The 19,266-nt window shown below is 38.4% G+C and overlaps 1 protein-coding gene across 1 annotated transcript in view; it reads left to right on the plus strand.

The window, feature by feature from the left end:
• Window positions 1-19,266, plus strand: part of STAT4 (signal transducer and activator of transcription 4) — a 41,891-nt gene that overhangs the window by 20,386 nt on the left and 2,239 nt on the right. The window contains exons 7-23 of the mRNA XM_071562909.1: window positions 1,226-1,311; window positions 1,946-2,097; window positions 3,247-3,405; window positions 3,897-3,989; window positions 4,828-4,887; window positions 5,708-5,725; window positions 5,807-5,900; window positions 6,806-6,850; window positions 10,051-10,134; window positions 10,404-10,502; window positions 11,666-11,801; window positions 12,874-12,926; window positions 13,742-13,836; window positions 14,402-14,538; window positions 14,973-15,164; window positions 16,459-16,525; window positions 17,051-17,159. Of these exons, the coding sequence (XP_071419010.1) occupies window positions 1,226-1,311; window positions 1,946-2,097; window positions 3,247-3,405; window positions 3,897-3,989; window positions 4,828-4,887; window positions 5,708-5,725; window positions 5,807-5,900; window positions 6,806-6,850; window positions 10,051-10,134; window positions 10,404-10,502; window positions 11,666-11,801; window positions 12,874-12,926; window positions 13,742-13,836; window positions 14,402-14,538; window positions 14,973-15,164; window positions 16,459-16,525; window positions 17,051-17,159 (1,679 nt within the window). The remainder of the gene's footprint in view (window positions 1-1,225; window positions 1,312-1,945; window positions 2,098-3,246; window positions 3,406-3,896; window positions 3,990-4,827; window positions 4,888-5,707; window positions 5,726-5,806; window positions 5,901-6,805; window positions 6,851-10,050; window positions 10,135-10,403; window positions 10,503-11,665; window positions 11,802-12,873; window positions 12,927-13,741; window positions 13,837-14,401; window positions 14,539-14,972; window positions 15,165-16,458; window positions 16,526-17,050; window positions 17,160-19,266) is intronic.

The following is a 19,266-nucleotide window of genomic DNA, read 5'->3' on the forward strand; positions in this document are numbered from 1 at the left end:
TCCCAAAGTAGAGTTGTGCAAAACTGATCTTTTTAGCCTCTAACTTGGCTTTCTGTTCTCTTTTGGCCACAGTGGGGATAGCCAGTTGGTGAGCACTCTGACTGCATGTTTCAGCAGCCTATGATGGTTGAGGTCTGCACATGGTGACAGCTCTTGCATGGTCTCTTTCAGAAAAGAAACTGGGGTCTGCTTGTCTCTGGTCAGATATCTTTATGTTATCTTCCTTTTAATATGCAAAGATACTGGGCTGGATATGGCCCAACAACCAAAAGAGTTCAAGTTGCCACAGTTTAAGGAGTTGTTAATCATCAGACCAATTGTAATTGCTGACCATACAGATGGCTGAAGCCTGCCCCACTCGCAAAATCAAACGTGCTTACAAAAATGACTTTCAGGGCTTCAAATTTCACTGTGCCACAGCTGCTCTACACCAACACAGCCAGCTTACAATGTGTGTGAGCAATCACTGTGGCTGAGCTGACCATTGGTTACTGATCTGCCCCTGCTGAAAAAGAGGGAAGACATCAATCTAGAGCTTAGCAGAGACACAGCTGACACCAATTTCTTTGTTCAATGTAGCTTGAAAGACGTAAGAAGAGTAAAAGGTTGGGAAAGGTGAGGCTGGGGAAGAGCTGCATATGAAAGAGCATGGGGTAAAGCTTGGGGACACTTGAAAGTAGTGCATGGTCCAGATAAGGACACAAGTTACAGAGGAGGAAAATAGCCAATGATCAGTACTCCTGGCTGCTGAAATCCCCATGGGGATGACCATTTATCTCTGTTTCAAATGCCTAACCTCCATTCTCTTAGCTAGACATCATAATTCACACGAAGTCCAAAGAGCTTTAGCAGTTTTTAACTGCTGACACCATGAGCATATCTGTGTGTACAGATCAATCACTGATCCAAGCTAGATGGGCATAATAAACAGGAGTATGAACATGAATGAGAAATCTAGAGATTTCTAGGTATCATCCATGTTTTTTCTGCCTTTTGGTGTTCCACATACAAATGTGAAGACTGAAGCCAAAAAACCTTATGTTAAACTTCTTCTAAAGTTAGTACTTTCAAATTAAATATGCTGTTACATAATCTACTGATGTGCACAGTTTATTTTTTCACCAGTTCATGCTGCAGCCCGGTCGTGGTTTTTTCCTCTCCTCCCCTTATAAACATGCACCTGCACCCACACACATATTTATACTGATTTTTTCATACCCTGCAGAGCAGAATGAAAAAAACAGCGCTCTCATTAAACAGGAAATGTTGGTGTTGCAGGCGATGCTAAATACTTTAGACTACAAGAGAAAGGTTAGTGACAATGTTTTGTCATTTGTGGTTCATCTGCTTTCTCCTCTTATTCCCACACCAAATACTCAAATGTGTATGTGTGTCTTTTTCAATTCTCATCTCAGAAGAACAGACAAATTACTTGGGATTTAAAAATCCACAAAATGTTTGGGTGAGTATGGGTGATTTTGACTAGCAGTTAAGAAACTGGCAATTAAAAAAACAGCTCAATCAAGGATATGGTTCTGGACACTTTAGAAGTGAGGCAATTTGTTTGAGTCCATGGAACTTTTGTTATGGTTAAAACAAGCACACAAAAACCCAATGCACTGTATATGATGCAAAACAAGAGAAGAACTCTTTGAACTTGAAAATGCTTGCAAGTGTTAACATCTCAGAGGTGTTATGCCCACAAAGAATGCAACAATCTTCCCTCCCACCACTGCAAAATAGAAATTTTACTGAAGAAGGGTTCATAGAGATTCAGGATTAGTTCCAAGTACAGTGGGTGATGAATCCTGTTACTGAAGCAGTAGGAACTAAATATGGTTACTTTCACAATAATTGAAAAAATGTAATCAGCACTTTATGATAATTGCTGAAATTTGTGGCTGTGGCCTGTGGTCAGTTTTGTGACACCTTTCCTATTTTACAGGAAGTACTCAGTAAAATAGGGCGTGTGATTCATGAAATCGATATGCTTATGAGCAACATGCTGACTGAGGAGCTGCTGGACTGGAAGAGGCGGCAACAGATTGCCTGCATTGGGGGTCCTCTCCACGGTGGGCTCGATCAGCTCCAGAACTGGTAAACTTGCCTTGAGCTTCTGTTTCCTCTGACAATCACAGGAATTCTGCTGCACTGGAAATGATTAGTCCTTCAGAGCAGCTGCAACAGCAGCAAATTTATTAGCAGCTAAGCAAGTAAATAACTAAGTGTACAATTTGATTTGGTGAATATTTCCTATTCAGAATTAATAACTTCACAGTGAACTGCTGAGCCACTCAATTTTGGGTTTGCCCGTCGTTCCAGATACACGATACATACTCTCTTGGGAGTTTTGCTTGAGTAAGAATGGTGCTGACTGAGTTCGTCATTGAGGACAGTGGGAGTTTTGTCTAGGCAAAAGCTGGGTGCAGACTTTATGCTTTGACTCACTAAGTACATCACCCCTCCAGACTTCAAACTATGCAGGAATTGAATGGCAATAGTCTGTGTGGTGGCAACTCTAAAGGGCTTGCAAACAAAAAGAAAATAGCATTATATTTAAAGGATAAGGCAGTCAGACAATGTCAGCATCCAGGTCCTTTCTTGCTCATCAAACTTCTCTTATGGAAAAAGTGAAGTAAAAATTAAGAACTAAAAAGGAAAGAAGAATTTTTTAGGGTTTGAAGAAAAAAAGATATTTTAATTTCTTTTTTCCTTTTTGTGTGTGTGTTTTTTGATTTTTTTTAACTGAAGAGGTTTTTTTCCAATGAAAATGCTAAAAAGAGCTTAAAAATGTGATTTTATACGCATATACCCTATTGAACTGTTAGAAAGTGTGTTTGGATTTATTTTTCCTTACTGTTTTTACACTTCCTCAGTCTTGGAAACTTGTTCCTTTTATATAAATATTATACATTGAAATAATATATTTTGCAAACTACTGAGCTGCAGGAAATAATTAAAATTGGCACAAGTGCCCTGCGTGTAAAACATTAGGACCACCTACATATTTCTTCCAAATTGTCACAGGCAATGTTATGTTGTTGCAAAAATATTTATATTTGAGAATAAAGTAGGTAATTTGCCAGATGTATTAATACACTCCTGAAAACAAAAGAGTTTGGGTAAATCTTGAAAACACCAATCAATACTGATGTTGACCTCCCCAAGCAAGAACTTCATGAGTTCTTATGTTCTAAGAAATGGTTTACACAGAAGATTGCAAATTAATTCTTTGTCTTGCTGTAGTTTTACGTTGCTGGCAGAGAGCCTCTTTCAAGTTAGAAGGCAACTAGAAAAACTGGATGAACTATTGACCAGACTGACCTATGATGGGGATCCTATTCCCGTGCAAAGACCTCAGCTGTTGGAGAAAGTCAACCTTCTGCTCTACAATCTTTTCCGGAAGTGCGTAAGCCACTGTCAATGCACACAACTTTACCTCAACTGAGTCAACAATGAGACTATACTGTTAAGAATTAATAAAAAATAAAAATTAAGAAACATGTACAGCTGTCATGAACACTCCTAGAAAGTGAAGGTGCCAAGCAGCTTCTTGTGGGCAGCAGTCGGGGGTTTGTGATCAAGTTCTGGCTGCAAGGGAATGCCAGAAATCCACTTATTTTAGTAGGATCTATGTACATTCTGCCGCGAAAAGTTGTGGGGTTTTGTGGTTCTTTTTTTGCTTTTTTTTTAAAGTAAGTGCTCCTTGTCTTTCCTCTTCCCCAGCAAGATATTCTCATTTTGAGAACTCAGAGTTAGAATACACATCTTCCATGGCAGCATCTGCAGAAAAACAAGTCTTTAAATGATACTAGGCCCCTTTCCCTGCCCACTGAAACAGCTGTTTGTGGATATATATTCTTAAAAATCTATTTGTTTCACTTCTTTTCACACAGTTCATTCGTGGTTGAAAGGCAGCCTTGCATGCCAACACATCCCCAGAGACCACTGGTTCTTAAAACGTTAATACAGTTCACTGTTAAATTAAGGTAAGGAAAGGAAATCTGATATAAACTCCTTCATTTGTGTCCAGCATTTTATCCTAGGAGAATCTACAAAGCAAAGCAGACCAACTTGTGTTAAGGATCCTTTTAATGCCAGGGAGGTTTTCTGGAATGGGGATATAAAGTCCACAGAATCTGTCATGCAGAACAAGTGGCAATAAAGAGTAAAACAGCATGAGGAAGAAAGGCAGATTGTGGCTACAAGTCAGCACCTTTGGGGTTCTGTGGGTATTGAATTCTTGTTTAAATGACTTTACAAACTGAGTAAATAATGATCCATATCATACAAGCTGACATCAGAATACTCAGAGCCACTTCTGCACACAGGAAAGAGAAACTTGTGCATTTTGTTGGTCTCTGGTGAATAATGACAAGTTATTTCTCTCCCACTTGCTCCTTGCCTGACATTGTGAAAGCAAAGATTGGAGAGGAACACTCATTTCCACCTCACAGCAAAATGAATGAGTGGAGATCAGGCAGGGTGAAAAAGGGCACATGAAGGAAAGTACACATACATCTGTGGTGCAGCCAGAGATTGTACAAATCCATGTCTTAATTATTACTTCTTTGATGTCTCTCCAGCCACTCCTCAAACATACCTTTCCCACATACTTGCAGGGAGAGTAGAACACCAGCCACTGGAACAGCCAAGCTCCTCTTTCTGAGGATTCAACCCTGTAAATTGTGTTGTAATCCTAGATGCCTAATCTATTTTCAGATTATAGTAACTTCTGATACTTCAGTTTGGAGTTGCCAGTCTCTAAGGTTTTCTGGTGAAAAATGTATTCTGTTAATATTCAATTTCTCATTTTCTGTTTTGAAGGTTGCTAATTAAATTGCCAGAGCTGAACTACCAGATCAGAGTGAAAGCAACTATTGACAAGTAAGAAACTCGAAAGTGAATATATTCTCTCTCTCCCTACAGAGACAACACAGTTTTTTTCAATGGCTACCCTATCTGATTTTAAAGTTGCTCTTAAAAGGAAAAGAAAAAACCCAACCAAACAAAAGGACCCAAACACAAGCAAAACCCCTGAAGCAGTTAAAAGATCAGAGTAACACTTTTTTTAATGCATAAGATTGTTCTTTTTTAAAAATACCTGTTCAATCTAATTAATATTTTCAAATTAGAGGCAATAAATCCATTTAAGATTTGTCTCAAGACTGAGACAAAATTCATCAGTCTGCTATAGCAGCATCACACAAATACTTTGTCAGACTCTATTGCATTTATGGGATAGTTAACTTTGAAATTCCACTTATCTCCAAGCCCATGCTGTGCACCATCCCCAGCCACAGGCACCAGCTACCCCCTTCTTCTGCCTGTTGTGCTTCTGCAAGCCCCCAGAAAACACCTTGACTGCATGGACATAGATGTTGGCCCACAAGAAAGAAGGAAAACACTCCCAGTGAGGAAGGAGTAAGGGAGAAGCCAGGATTGTTTCTCTCAAAAGCCATGAACTGTCTGACAGTAAATAGTGAGATAAGATACACTACTCACATATGGCCAGATGCAAAAGTCAAACTGGACAATATGAATATCATTTCTTCATTTTAAAAATTGAAGTTGTATTGGTAATATGCACTAACTTTGACAAGGCAAAAATCTGCCATCTCAAGATACATTTCTCAGTATAAGTTACAACTTGCATATTTACTGATTCACAATCTGTTTCTTCCCTCTTGTTGCTCTTCTGTTTTAGGAACGTTTCAACTGTAAGGTAAGACAATAAAATATCATATTTCTCTAATATTCTCCAATGTGGCAGTATTTGAGTCCGTAAGTGTAATGTCCTTCACAGTAACCGCAGATTTGTTCTGTGTGGGACACACGTGAAAGCAATGAACATGGATGAATCTGCAAATGGAAGCTTGTCTGTAGAATTTCGACATTTGGTAAGTTTGACTGCTCTTCTATTGGTGTGCACTTCTGATAAAGAAATAAAAGATTCTTTTGAAACTCTGGATGGAGAACTGTCTTACTGTCAAGCCTACACTCATTTTCTTTCTGTTTATACAGGAAGTTTACTCCTAGAACCTCTTTATGCTGCTCCATACTTCATCCATTTGATAAAATAAGACTATATATTTTCACAGAAATTACAAAGCAAATCCTAGTTAATACTAAAGAAGGGAAAGACTAATCATGCTTTTCAGAAACTGAGTTTGGTTAAAAAAACCCCAAACCAAAACACCAAAACCAAACCAAAATCAATGAAAAACAAAGAAACCAAAAAACCCAAACAAACTCAAACCAAAAACCCAACACACAAAACAAACAAACAAAAAAACCAAACCACACCAACACTGTTTAAGGGAAATAGAATTGATTGCTTTATATCTAGTGAAAATTAATAGCTACGATAAGTGGCTTTTGAGAGGCTACAGTTCTGGTTTGGTAACTTCTGTAACAGCCCAGGGAGTCCTACTTTCTGACTAGACTCCCCCACCTATGGTATTTCTGGGGCTTAACCACAGATGCAGTGCATGAGTGTCGTTTTGCAACAGGAGATTGAGATCAGTGGCCTTTAGTGTTGTTTTTTTTCTGTTATGCACTTCACAGGCACCTTAATTAATGCTTTGTTACATTAAGTTAGTTTCTTTGAAAAATCTTGAAAAATATCAAGAGTCCTCACTGAATAGAATTTTTGAGGCACAGTGTCAGAGCCTTCATTACAGTGTATTTTTATATTGCAAACAAAGCCTTATTATACCAAGAGCATCCTGGTTACAAATGATTTTCTTTATATGTACTTCTCTATAATTCCTCTGACACATAAATATTGTTTTGTTTTATACAGCAACCCAAAGAAATGAAAACAAGTGCTGGAAGCAAAGGAAATGAGGTTTGTGCATTTATTTTACATGTTGTTTTTGATTACTCTCAGAAGTATTTCAGATTTGATTTTATTAAATGAAAGAGTTGTAAGATTTTGAAATATATACTATTCTTATAATAAGTACAGGACCGAATGATCATATGCTGGTAGAAGCATAATGAGAACTGCTCAGTACTACTCACAGAAATGTTAATTATATGCCTTAAATCTGTATATTAAAAAGTTATAATAGAAAGTAGTAACAAATAATTCAAATTCTAAGGTCAACTTTTTGGTCATTTACATTTTGAAAAATAGCAAGCTTTTAAATTTTTTTGTTGAAACAATTTTTCCTGTAGGGACAGCTCTTTAGATACGGGTTCTGTTGGCCAAGTTCACAGCTAAAGTAAAGGTGTCATTAGTTTTGCAGCAAAGGAGTTTGCTTGACTCGGCCAGGACCAAAAGCGTGCTTAGTTCATCAACACTCGTCCCAATCCGGTCGTAGGTTCCCCTCTCGTGGTGGCACTGATTATGGCACGTCAGCCCTAAGAAAAGGTGTCAGAGGTGCTTGCTTGCTGGCAGAGGAGCTTAAAATCCCTACATCCTTGCTTTGTGGAGAAGACACAAATATTAACATCGGCGCTAAGCCCAGCCCTGCATTCACCTGTAGCACACTCCTTCCATACCTGTGCTACTCTCCAGCACCCCTCACATCCAGACCACCACCCTCTCTTTTTCCCCTGCCCAACCTCTCACCCCTTCCCCTTCCTCACTACCTTCACAGCTCTACCCTCTACCCTTCTCAGCTCTGGCTTCCTACAAACTGTGATTCCCCTGAGTGCCCCAGGTGTCACAGACAAAAGAAGAATCTCAGGCAAGGAAATTACTGTCTCCATCCATTCACCTTCTACATCTGTGGCAGGGGAAAAGGCAGGATACTGATGCAGGAAGGATTTTTGATTTTTATCTGCTACCGAAATTTGGCTTGGAGTTTTTTTACAGACTTTTCAGGCATCAATACCCTCATCCAGCAACTGGAGGCAGGGGGCAGGGTGGGGAAAGGCAGGAGTGCACACAAACTCTAGGGTGGCCACCGACCATTACCGTAAATTTGGCACAGCTATTTAACAGCAATTATCTGCAGATATATCTGTGACTGAAGCAAGAGTCAGAAGCTTGCAGCCAATGAGTCAGTCTCTGCCAATGCTACCAGAACAATTACTGTCTCTCAAGGTAACTAAAGTCATAAGTTGCTTCTATGAATGCCACCTACTTATCTAGAAAGTTAAATAACCTTCACTGGTTTAATGCATTTCTACACCAGCATACCTGAGGGTAAGGTTGTATTGGCAAGTTTAAAAAATAAAATTAAAAAAAAAAATCACTCATATCACAGCCCAAATAGCTGTAGTTACACAAGCACAATGGTTATTTAAAGTAGTCTTTACGTACAAAGCAAAGGTGTGATCAGTATGGAGAATGTTACCAAAACCTAAAGCAGAAGATACTTGTGCCCATTTCACACAGTTTCTGAACTGAGTAACTCACAACTCGATTAGCAAGACTGAAACTCAAGGCTTGCCTTCCAGTTACTTTGCAACTTACAAAGTCATTTACATCAAGAAAAGCAACTGCAAAAATGTAGGTTAAAAAATGTTGGTGCTCTACTTTTGGTAGCACTTTCCTCCTACTTCTACACATCGTGCCTTCAAAACTATATAAAGCTGTGGAAAATTAGGACAGCTGGGTTGTGACCTGGTTCGCTGCTGATTTCCTCAAACAGAGCTTCTCCTTGGTCAAGTCAGTCTGTCGAGTGATTATTAGCATGAACAAGGGTTGGGGTTTGGTTATTAACAGCAACTCTAACAATTTTAAGACTTGGCTTGTTATAGGATGTGTACAGTAAAAGTGTAGTTAAATACAACTTGCCTTATAAAAACTGAAGTAGAAGTTCTCTATTTTATATTTGTCCTTTTATGTAGATGTACCTTTTTGCCCAGATTATTTTTCCAGGAGAAAAATCTAAATTTCTGCAAAATTGTAATGGGACAGAGGCGTAAGGCAAGAAGGGTAATTTCACTGACCCTTTTCAACTCTGTGTCAGCAATACAGGTTAAGCTGGATTGATTCTACCTGTATTAAAACATTTGAGCTCATTTGATGGATGACTATTTCAGGTAAAAGCCTTCAGCTTTAAGCTGGATTTTCCCCTCTAAAAGGCAGATTTTTATTATTCAGATGCCTAAGGATCTCCTGTGGTCTCAATCCCTTATTTATTCAGTATCTTTTGCTGCACTGGCCTGTACATGTCCTGGAGGAGATGGTCCATGGGAAAGATAAGGGCACGAGGCACTCTGCCAAGGAATAGTTCTAATTTACATTGACTGAAAGCAGAGTATTTCAGTAAATGAGAGCATTTTGTTTCGCAATTTTTTTTTTTAAGTTTGAGAAAACTCTGACAAACACATGATGGGAAGGGAAAGAACAACAACAAAGAAAAGAGGAAAAGGACAAAAACATTTTTATACTTAAGAGTTCTGGGGATGAAAATGTATTTCAAAAGATCTGTTTCCTAAGGGGCAGAGATTTGGATCTTTACAGAGCTGTGCTGGTTTGTAATCAAAACAAACGCTTGTACTACAAACTTTAATCAATGATGACAAACAGATTTTTTTCCCATCCAAGAAAAGCTTTGGGGGTTTAATACCAGATTTACTTAGGATTAATGATTTAGACCTCTACTTCTTCAACTAGTACCATCTAAGTACACACAACAAACCTGTGATCCTGGATGAAGGCCTACTGGTCATTAAAGCTGTGGCTTTTTCTTTTGTTTCCAGTTTGTTTCTCCTTGATGTTTAACATCTCTGTTTAAAGTAGAATTGTCAATCAGTAAAGAAACTTTAGGAAAAGGAAAGTTGGAAACAATCTTTATCAGACAGGCAAAATTATCTGTTAACTTTTTGCGTGCAAATCTGCATTTAAAAATACCATTTTAGAAAAAGTTAAAAGTTTTCATCAGGAAATAATACCAGACTTCTGGACTACTTTAATATCTGAATTTAACAAACAAACTATTTCCTTCACTTCCTTCTTTTCCTTTTCTACTTATATATTTGATATGTGTTTTCTTTCCAAGTGTAATCTCAGCAGTTGGATCACTAAAACAGTATTAAATGCCAACTGTGTTACAAAACTCAGTTTTTATAACCTCCTCACTCCCTCAGGGCCCTCACATGGTGACTGAGGAACTGCACTCCATCAGCTTTGAAACACAGGTCTGCCTGTACGGATTGACTATAAATTTGGAAGTGAGTATTCTAGACAGACTTTTTGGGGCAAAAATAAAATGCATTTTCCAGCAGTTTGTAGAAGAACAACGGTGCTGGGCCCGAGCACAGGTCTATCTATCCTAGATCCCATCTTCAGCAGTAACCACACACAGATGCAAGACTTCCAGACTTCTGGAAAAGAAGTGTAAGCTTTGGGAAGGAAGAGGGGGATACAAAACCAAAGCATAACACAGCACTAACACTTTTCCTCAGCAGCATTTGCATACTGCATTCATTCTTTCCCCCAGACCAGCTCTTTGCCTGTGGTGATGATTTCCAATGTCAGCCAACTTCCCAATGCGTGGGCTTCTATTATTTGGTACAATCTGTCAACCAATGATCCTCAGGTAGGTCTTCAATATGCAAGTACCAACTTTATGCTTCTTCACTTTTCTATTATTTGGTTACTAAATACATTCATTATAAAAATATGTGTTTTCCTCTTAAATGGGCCTTATCTCCTTCTCATACACTGTTATCAACATCACACTTTATTGTTATTCTCTTTATCTTTTGTTCTCTGCCCAGATATAAAACCACACACATCATTGGCTTTCCTTTTTGCATGCTAAAGTAGTAGTTCTTAAACTAAGAAAGGTGACAGCCCTTCTCCACAACTTCTCTAGCTTGAATTCATCTTTTTGGGTGTGGATGATCATAACTAGACCTGTAACAAAATAATTCTACCAGTACAATTCAAATCCATCAAAGCAGGCATATAGGTGGATATGTAATTTACTTCCCTCATGCATTTTACAGGGGCTTTTTCTTTCTGAGGAGAAGATTATAAATGTTAAGTAACAACCTCTGGTGGCTCTAACCCTGAACAAAAGCAGAATCATTCTTTCTCAGGCTGCATCTGTCTCAGTATGTATTTTAGATGTGGTCACTGTATTTGCAGGTTGTAGAATAGTGCTGTCAACAGCCCTCAGGCTTTCAATCAGGGATCGGTGGCAGCCACATAAATGTTGGGAGGAGAGAAGTGGTCAGACAGTTTACCATGGAAGGTGCCTAAGAATGATGTCAGGACTGCTTTATGTCTCTGTGATACTCAAAAAACTTTTTGCACAGTCTTCAGTATGTTCATTATGTGTACAGTCTGGACACCAAATGAAAAACTAAGATAAGCCAAATGATGCAATAACATATCTCTATATCGGCATGTAACCAAACATTAAAATACAGTGAGAAGGTCTACATTTTTTGACAGGAACTGAGCATATTTTCATTGCCATTACACACAACACTCCCAGGAACATACCAAGGTATTTTATCATCCAAGATGCACACAAGCACTCTTGCCCTACAGCTCTGCCCAGGCACCAAGTGGACTTTGCTGGGTGGCTGCAGGTGGGAGGGTCCATGCATATTTGCCCTGATATTTCCCACGCAGACAGAGCTCACTTTTAACACCTCCAGATTCTGTTCAAGTACCTGCAGACTCCCTTTACAGCCTGCAATGTATTTCATGATTGCTGACTGTCTAAACAAAGCACTAATTCTGTTGCAGAATTTGTCTTTCTTCAACTCCCCCCCTGCCGCCGCTTTAAGCCAGCTCTTAGAAGTATTGAGCTGGCAATTTTCATCGTACGTGGGTCGTGGGCTCAATTCTGAACAGCTCAACATGCTGGCAGAGAAACTTACAGGTGAGGGTGTAGAAATACATCAATTTTATTTGTTTTTGCTGGAAATCAGGGCTGGATCCATCTCACATGTTACTTGGGAAGACTAATGCCATCACCCCAAACATCCCCTCCTTCCTTCTTCTTTCCCCTGGTTAATGTGCTGAGCATGTTTCCTTATGGTTTGAAATATTCTTTTGACCAGCTATGATCAACTGTCCCAGTTGATCTCTCTCCCAGCTTCTTGGGACTCCCCACTGGTGGGGTGTGGTGAGAAGCAGAAAAGGCCTTGGCTCAGAGTAAGCCCTGCTCAGCAAGAACTAAAACAACTCTGTATTACCAACACTGTTTCCAGCACAAATCCAAAACACACTAGCTACTGTGAAGGAAATGAACTCTACCCCAGCCAAAACCAGCATGGCATGACCTACACTTCTAGAGCTAATGTCAAACGTGTCACAATAACACTTTTTTCTTTACAGAAAAGCATGCATCAGCTTGTTCTTATCAAAAAGTAATTCAACTTTTGAACTTCCAGGCTGTAAAAAAGGCATCAAAATCGCACTGAACTGTGATGTTATTCTGCTTTGTTAGCAAGTAATTATCTCTTGCATCTGAAATCAAAAGGAAGTATATTTTTTGCTTGGTTATGAAATTTGGTTTGAGTTTGGTTTCATTTTAAGTATCTGTCCTTGTGGGTCTGTTTACTTCTGGGGGCCCATCCTTCACTGGTGCCAGCACAGCAAAGAGGCCCTGTAACCTCAGCAAGATGCACTATTGAATACCCTGACCCAATTGTGTCCCAGAAGGGAGAGGCCTTAGGGAACGCTGAGAACACTCAGGCTTAAAACTGAAACTGAGCACGTAGTGTTGCAGACGCCAAGTCCCAGACACTTTAGGCAAATAATCCCAAAAGTACTACCATCAGCTGCTTCAAAATGATACAGAAAAATTGATCTGCGTGCCCCTCTCCAAGTCTGGATGTCCTGTACTTCTCTCTGAACACTCCATCCAACTATACAGTTATCACACTCTATCTATTTAAAATCTTCAGGAAGAATTACATGCACCATTTGTCCTTTTTTATTTCTTTCAGGACAGCAAGTCGGTTACAATGACTATCAACTATCCTGGGCAAAGTTCTGCAAGGTACACTTCCAAAAGTAAAACTAAACTCTTATTTTTCTGGTCACCGACACACGTGCCTAACTCTGCTTCCCTGCTGCTACTGATAAGATTCTCACTCGCCATATGTGTGATGTGCAGCTCAGCACAATCACATCCCTTGTAAAAATTTAACTATGAAAATAACACTTCAGAAGTTTAAAGCGTGGGATAAGAGATCTACTTAGTTATATTGCCAGAGATAACAGAAACTGCCAATATAGTGCGCCTCGTGTGCCCTACATATTTCTGTAAATGATCAATAGGTTGTCTTATCGAAGCATCCAATTTCATAAAGCATAACTAATTTTTTCATAAAGCGTAACTAATTTTTCCATATGCTTAGTTGTGACCTAAATTATTTCAAGACAGTCAATATATGCAATAAATTTTATGAGGAGCAAAGAATTCATTGACAAAGAAGGGGAAGCCCATTTTATTCATCTTAACTACATTATTTAAATAAGTATAGAACCTTGGAAGGACATTCAGCTTTCTTGTTATCATTTCACTCCAAATGTCATTTCATAACCAGGAAGCAACAATAAATGTGATTTCTTTTTTCTTGATAAATGAGATGCTTCCAATGCATATGTTAAAAAGCAGTTGGTTTTATGTCAGGCTGATAGAAAGACATTACTCAAAACTGCAGTTCAAATTGTCATTCTCACTTGAACAAACTAGCTTATTCCTCAGAAACTGTGATAGCTATGTCACATGGATGTTGGGTAACAACACTCTCACAATTCTTTTCTTGTGTGTGTTGGTTTTGTTTGTGTTTTGTTGTTTTTAACCATTAGGAACATTTGCCTGGAAAGTCTTTCACCTTTTGGGTTTGGCTTGAAGCCATCTTGGACTTAATTAAAAAACACATTCTTCCTCTTTGGATTGATGGGTGAGCAACAAGGAACTGCTGTTTATTGATCTCTCCTCACTTTGTCTCTGTCCTTTACTAATCTCAGTTTTAGCTGTGCAGAAGAGAATTTGCAACGAATGTAATACTTCTGTCTCCCTTCTTCCATTTATACCTTATGGAAAGTTTTGCCAAAGGGGAACAACACTGAATCTCTTAGAAAGGCAGGTTTAAAGCTATTCTTCAGTTCTGTCTATACAGTCAAGAACTGTGATAAATTTCATCAGGCTTCTTAGTACCTTGGGCTCAATGCCATACTCCACATATAAATCACATGAAGTTTGGTCATAGTCTCCAGGCCTTATAACACTTTTATAATCAGGTTTTGAACAGCTATACAAAGTCTGGCCAGATCAGGGCTAGACTGACTAGAGCTCTGGGCAATCTGGGCTGGTGAAAGGTGTCCCTGTCCATGGCACAGGGGTTGGAACTGCATGGCCTTTAAGATCCCTTCTAACCCAGGTGCTTTTGTAATTCTATGCAATACACAGATCGAAGTCTGTACTTTCTTCCAAAAGTAAACCCATGATCTCCTGTTACACTTCAGGTACGTAATGGGATTTGTAAGCAAAGAGAAGGAACGAATTCTGCTCAAAGACAAGACACCAGGGACATTTTTATTAAGGTTTAGTGAGAGCAATCTGGGTGGAATTACGTTTACTTGGGTGGATCAACTAGAAAATGGTAAGTATAATTAAGAAAAAACACAAATAAACAAACAAACAAAAAACCCCAAACCAACCCAAACTCTGCAATATACCTTTAATACAGGAGTTAAGTTTGCTTTCATTTGAAAGTAAAATTCATGTGTATCATGTCTTAATATGGTTTTGGGCAAGATACAAGTTATCATATTTTCCCAAACAAAAACCAAAACTCTGGCAGACTATCCCTCAGTTCTTTATATTAACTCAGCATTTTAGGAGGTGCACCTGCTTACTGCAGGCTTTAAATTTGTTTCCATATGTGCAGAAATTACATATTGAAACATACTGAGATTGGTAAGAACAGGTAAACCCCATGCAAGTGTAAACTTCAAAAAGGAAGGCAAAGATGTGTTCCAACTGCAGATGTTGATCTACTAATTATCAGAGGTTCTGGTACTTTTGTTTTTACAGGAGATGTAACATTTCATTCAGTGGAACCCTACAACAAAGGTCGCTTATCTGCCCTGCCTTTCGCCGACATACTGCGCGATTACAAAGTTATTATGGCAGACAACGTTCCTGAAAACCCTCTGAAGTATCTGTACCCAGATATTCCCAAAGATAAGGCCTTTGGCAAACACTACAGCTGTCAGCCAAATGAAGGTTGGGCTCCACTTCTCTACTTACCCTTTCTGCAAAGCAGCTGCACGGTCAAGAGGCAATTTGAGGAATGTGGGGAGAGGGGGAAAAAGACAGATTAAGATGCCTTCTCTAATAGTCATCTTTAAGAGAACTGTTTTAACATGTGTCAATCATTTGGACAGCTTCATTTTGCAAATACATCCCTGGTCTTAGAGGTTACAGTAGAGGTGAAGACAACAATATCTAAAAGAATCTAATAAATAGATCTTAGGGTAGATAGAGACAAAAAAATAGGGTTTTTTTCCTGATTGATGCATTACAAAGCTCAATGCTTGGCTGCTCAAAGGTGAGCAAAATGAAAAGTCATTGTGCTTACTGGCTTCATAGTTGTTTTATGGTGTAGCTGTCTTTTTAATTCGAAGAAAATTCAGTATTTTTCAAAAAGCTTGGAAGACTTACTTTATTTCATTTCACTCAGTGGAACCATACAAAAATGGTCATTTATTTGCATGGCCTTTTGCAGATATACTGCACAATTGCAAAGTTATTATGGCAGACAATGTTCCTGAAAACCCCCCACAACTGCACTGGAAAATGCAAAAAGGCTAGACAAGAATGCTCCAAATACATTCAGGCCCATGCTCTCTTTTGTCCAAGTTACAAGTCAGATCAGTTTTAGATCAAACTCATTCTCTCAAAAAAAATCCCTCAAACCCATAATTTTTTAGTAAATAACACACATTCTTCTGGACTTTCAGTATCAAGGGTTACCATTCTGTTTGAATTTAAATTCTTACACAGCTCAAAAATACTTGCAGGCTATAATTCGGGGGGCTTTGCCTAGTACTCCAATCCTCTAAAATTTTATATGCCTAATTTCATGCCAAAGTCATTGCGGAAGCTGTATCTGTACAGATAGAGCTCCATGCAAGCCTTTGCAGAACTGAAATCTAGAGGCTCAGAGGACCAAATTTATAGAGTTATTGTGTATTTGCTTTTGAAGGCTCAACGAGATCTCTTTCATCAGTTGAGGTATTATACTCTGAGATGGTGATTCATATCAAGGTAGCACAGACAATTATGTGACTAAGACCTGAAGTCAAGGACTAATCTCAGGAATTCCCCTCACTTTTATGGCTGTTTATTTATGTAGATACATGGACTTTCCTTTTCAACTTATTATGGCCTACAGCCCTTAAAGCAAATAATCAATTTCAAATAAATAATTTTATTTATATATATTTTATTTATATTTATTTATATAAATATAATAAAATTACTAGACAATATTTAATTTCTCCAATATTTATTTTAGTCTCAAAGCCCTCAGATGGAGGAGTCAAAGGTTATGTTCCTTCTGTATTTATTCCGGTCTCAAAAATGTAAGTATCCTTACAAATATATTACATTTCAACTGCTATTTTTATTTAACTTACATCCCTTTTCAGAGTTTCCCCTGCCTCTTTTCCCCAAACTATGTGAAAATAGTTTGGCACAAAAATACATAGTGTGTTTTCATTTGGCCAAGGCCTGCTAAACACAAGAAAGGGAAGTAAAGAACTTCACCTGTACAGTGCTTTTCCCATTCATGTGGTAAAGCATTTGTAAAAATTGAATGCAGATTTTATGGTACTCTGACCTACTTATCTTTCACTGTCTTTATCTCCAGCAGCTGATATTAGGGCCAAGGGAAGAAAGGATAAACCTGACTCTTATCTCCTACATTTTTAAGTGTATAGCAGGCTGCTGGCATGTGCTTACATGGCCACCAGCAAGCCCAAGTACAGGCTTAATTAACTTAAAAAACCTTCACCATGCTCCACTGATATGCATGAAGGTAAAAGGATTTTTTTCTAAGATTATTTTTTATATTTTGTTTTTCCTTGTTTTTCTTTTTTTTTTTTTAGCTTAAATGATTCCATAGAACCACATTCTCCATCAGATCTTCTTCCAATGTCTCCAAGTGTTTATGCTGTGCTGAGAGAGCACCTGAGTCCCACAGCCATTGAAACTGCTGTAAGTTGTGAAGTTTTCCATTCCTAAGCAAACAGAGTAGAACAGAGATTCTGGTTATAAAAAGGCTGCCTGTACAATTATGAAGGAATCAGAGCTCTTTTATCACTTGCTGTATTACATTCTGAAACAATGGTGCAGATGTTTTCTATTGTAAATGGTACAGGATCCTGCAGGTATCTTGGAAGGGCTGTGATATGGAACTGCCTGACACACTGGCCAACGAACCATTAATGTCACAACACAAAGAGTTCTTGCACAAACAAAGGCTTTGCACTGACAAATACATGACATTTCTATTAATTCTGTAGATAGCAAAAAGGCCTGGACTTGCTCAGAGGAGCTGCACAAGGAACAAAAAAATGTTCAGTCCAGCAAACTTGCACAACCTTTTCATGATGCTTGTTTTCACAAGGGGTACCAAAGTGCACAATTAAAAGTCAACTAAAACACTTTCAGCAAATAAAATTAATATTAACTAAGCATATAGAAAGATTGGAAAAATACTCTATAAACATTGTATTTGAAAAAAATTTGTTTTTTACCTACTGACTAGAAATTTTGTTCTGAATCATCATGCCTTAGAGTCCTTAGCACACTGCTGTATACCAAGCTGGGGATTTGTCCAGTAGATTTCTCTCAGAAAACACAGCAGTGGTTTGGCTTTAGCAGTTTAAAAAAAAAATCCTATTTTAATACCAGCTCTTAGTTTCCTGTATGTCCAATGATTTATGATCTTAAAATAGTTATGTATTTAAAAGCCTGCCAACTCCCCTTCCAGTGTCTCTGTAAACAGTCCTTCTCACCCACAAACAGAACAAAACTAAATTAGGATCCTGACTGTAGATGATTGGAAGCACAGTTAGACTTTATACACAAATAGATGAGTTCTTTAATATGCATCAAGTTTCTGAACTACTCAAGAGCAAAGTATCTTCTTTTTTCTTCTTCACTTTTTTCTCTGACAGCACTTGTGACAAACTAGTTCTTCAGCTGAAAATTAAATAACCAGCCTGAATTAAAATTCTGTATTAAAACCTACTAAACCCAACCCAAGACATGTCCCCACTCATTTCTGTGTTGGTTTATACACATGAAAACTGTTCTGACCTTCTAAAACTGCTCTTGTGAAGTACGTATGAATTTGCATTTCCCACAGTTTTGGCAGTGTAGAGACTAGTTGGCTTCACTTTCGTTTAACATCAGGCTCCAAACATTTCTTTTGTCACGCACAGTGAATCTCAAAACAGCTCTGTTCACAGTTTCAAGACAAGCTGTGACCCATCTCCATCTTTTAGGGTCTTGCCGAAACCAAATGAATGTGTTTGGTGGCAAACTGGAAGAGTTAAATACAATCAAGTTGTGGTTTTTAAAGGTACTAAGAAAAGTGGTTCAGTGCTGCTAGATGGTAGGAGATATTTCTGTAGACTCTTACTAGAAATGTTTTCAAGTTCTGCTAGAAATTGCAGGAGAAAAATAGTTTTAGAAGATTTTAAAAGAATTCCTTCCTCTTCCATTCTATTTACCTTGCTATATGGAAATGAGGAAAATGTGGAAGTTTTTTCTATATCCCCCCAAATTCACACAACAGTCTACCCTGGTGAAGAGCTGGCTAAGTACAGTAAGCAGACAATCTGCATTATTAAAGCAATACTTTTTCTCCAATGCCAATAAAAAAAGCACTGTGAGAGATACAGAAAACAAGAAGGAAATCTGCAGTGGGACAAAATATCCTACAACTCAGTAACTCAGCCTTAGCAAGATATACTTGCTGCAGTCTTGCTGCATTCCCTTTTATTTCTCCCTCTCCAGATTCCCTTACCCATCAGGAAAAGACTTCAGGAAGAACCCTGCTATACATATCCATAGCCTGCAAGAACCACAAAAGTTCATATAAAAATGAATATTTACTGCAACTGTTCCCCATGCAGTGTTTTCTGATGGGCATTCCTGTATTTTGTAGAGAACTAGAAACAGGATCTGCAGATCCTTCTGAGTTTGTATTACATTGTCAAGGTGACCCTGCATTACCTTGAGCCAGAGACATCTGCAGTTACTCTTGAATGAACAGCTTTAAGTGCACGAGACTAATCTTTTCCTTCTTCTCTTC

Source organism: Pithys albifrons, chromosome 8 (genome assembly GCF_047495875.1).
Source record: "Pithys albifrons albifrons isolate INPA30051 chromosome 8, PitAlb_v1, whole genome shotgun sequence".
NCBI lineage: Eukaryota > Metazoa > Chordata > Aves > Passeriformes > Thamnophilidae > Pithys > Pithys albifrons.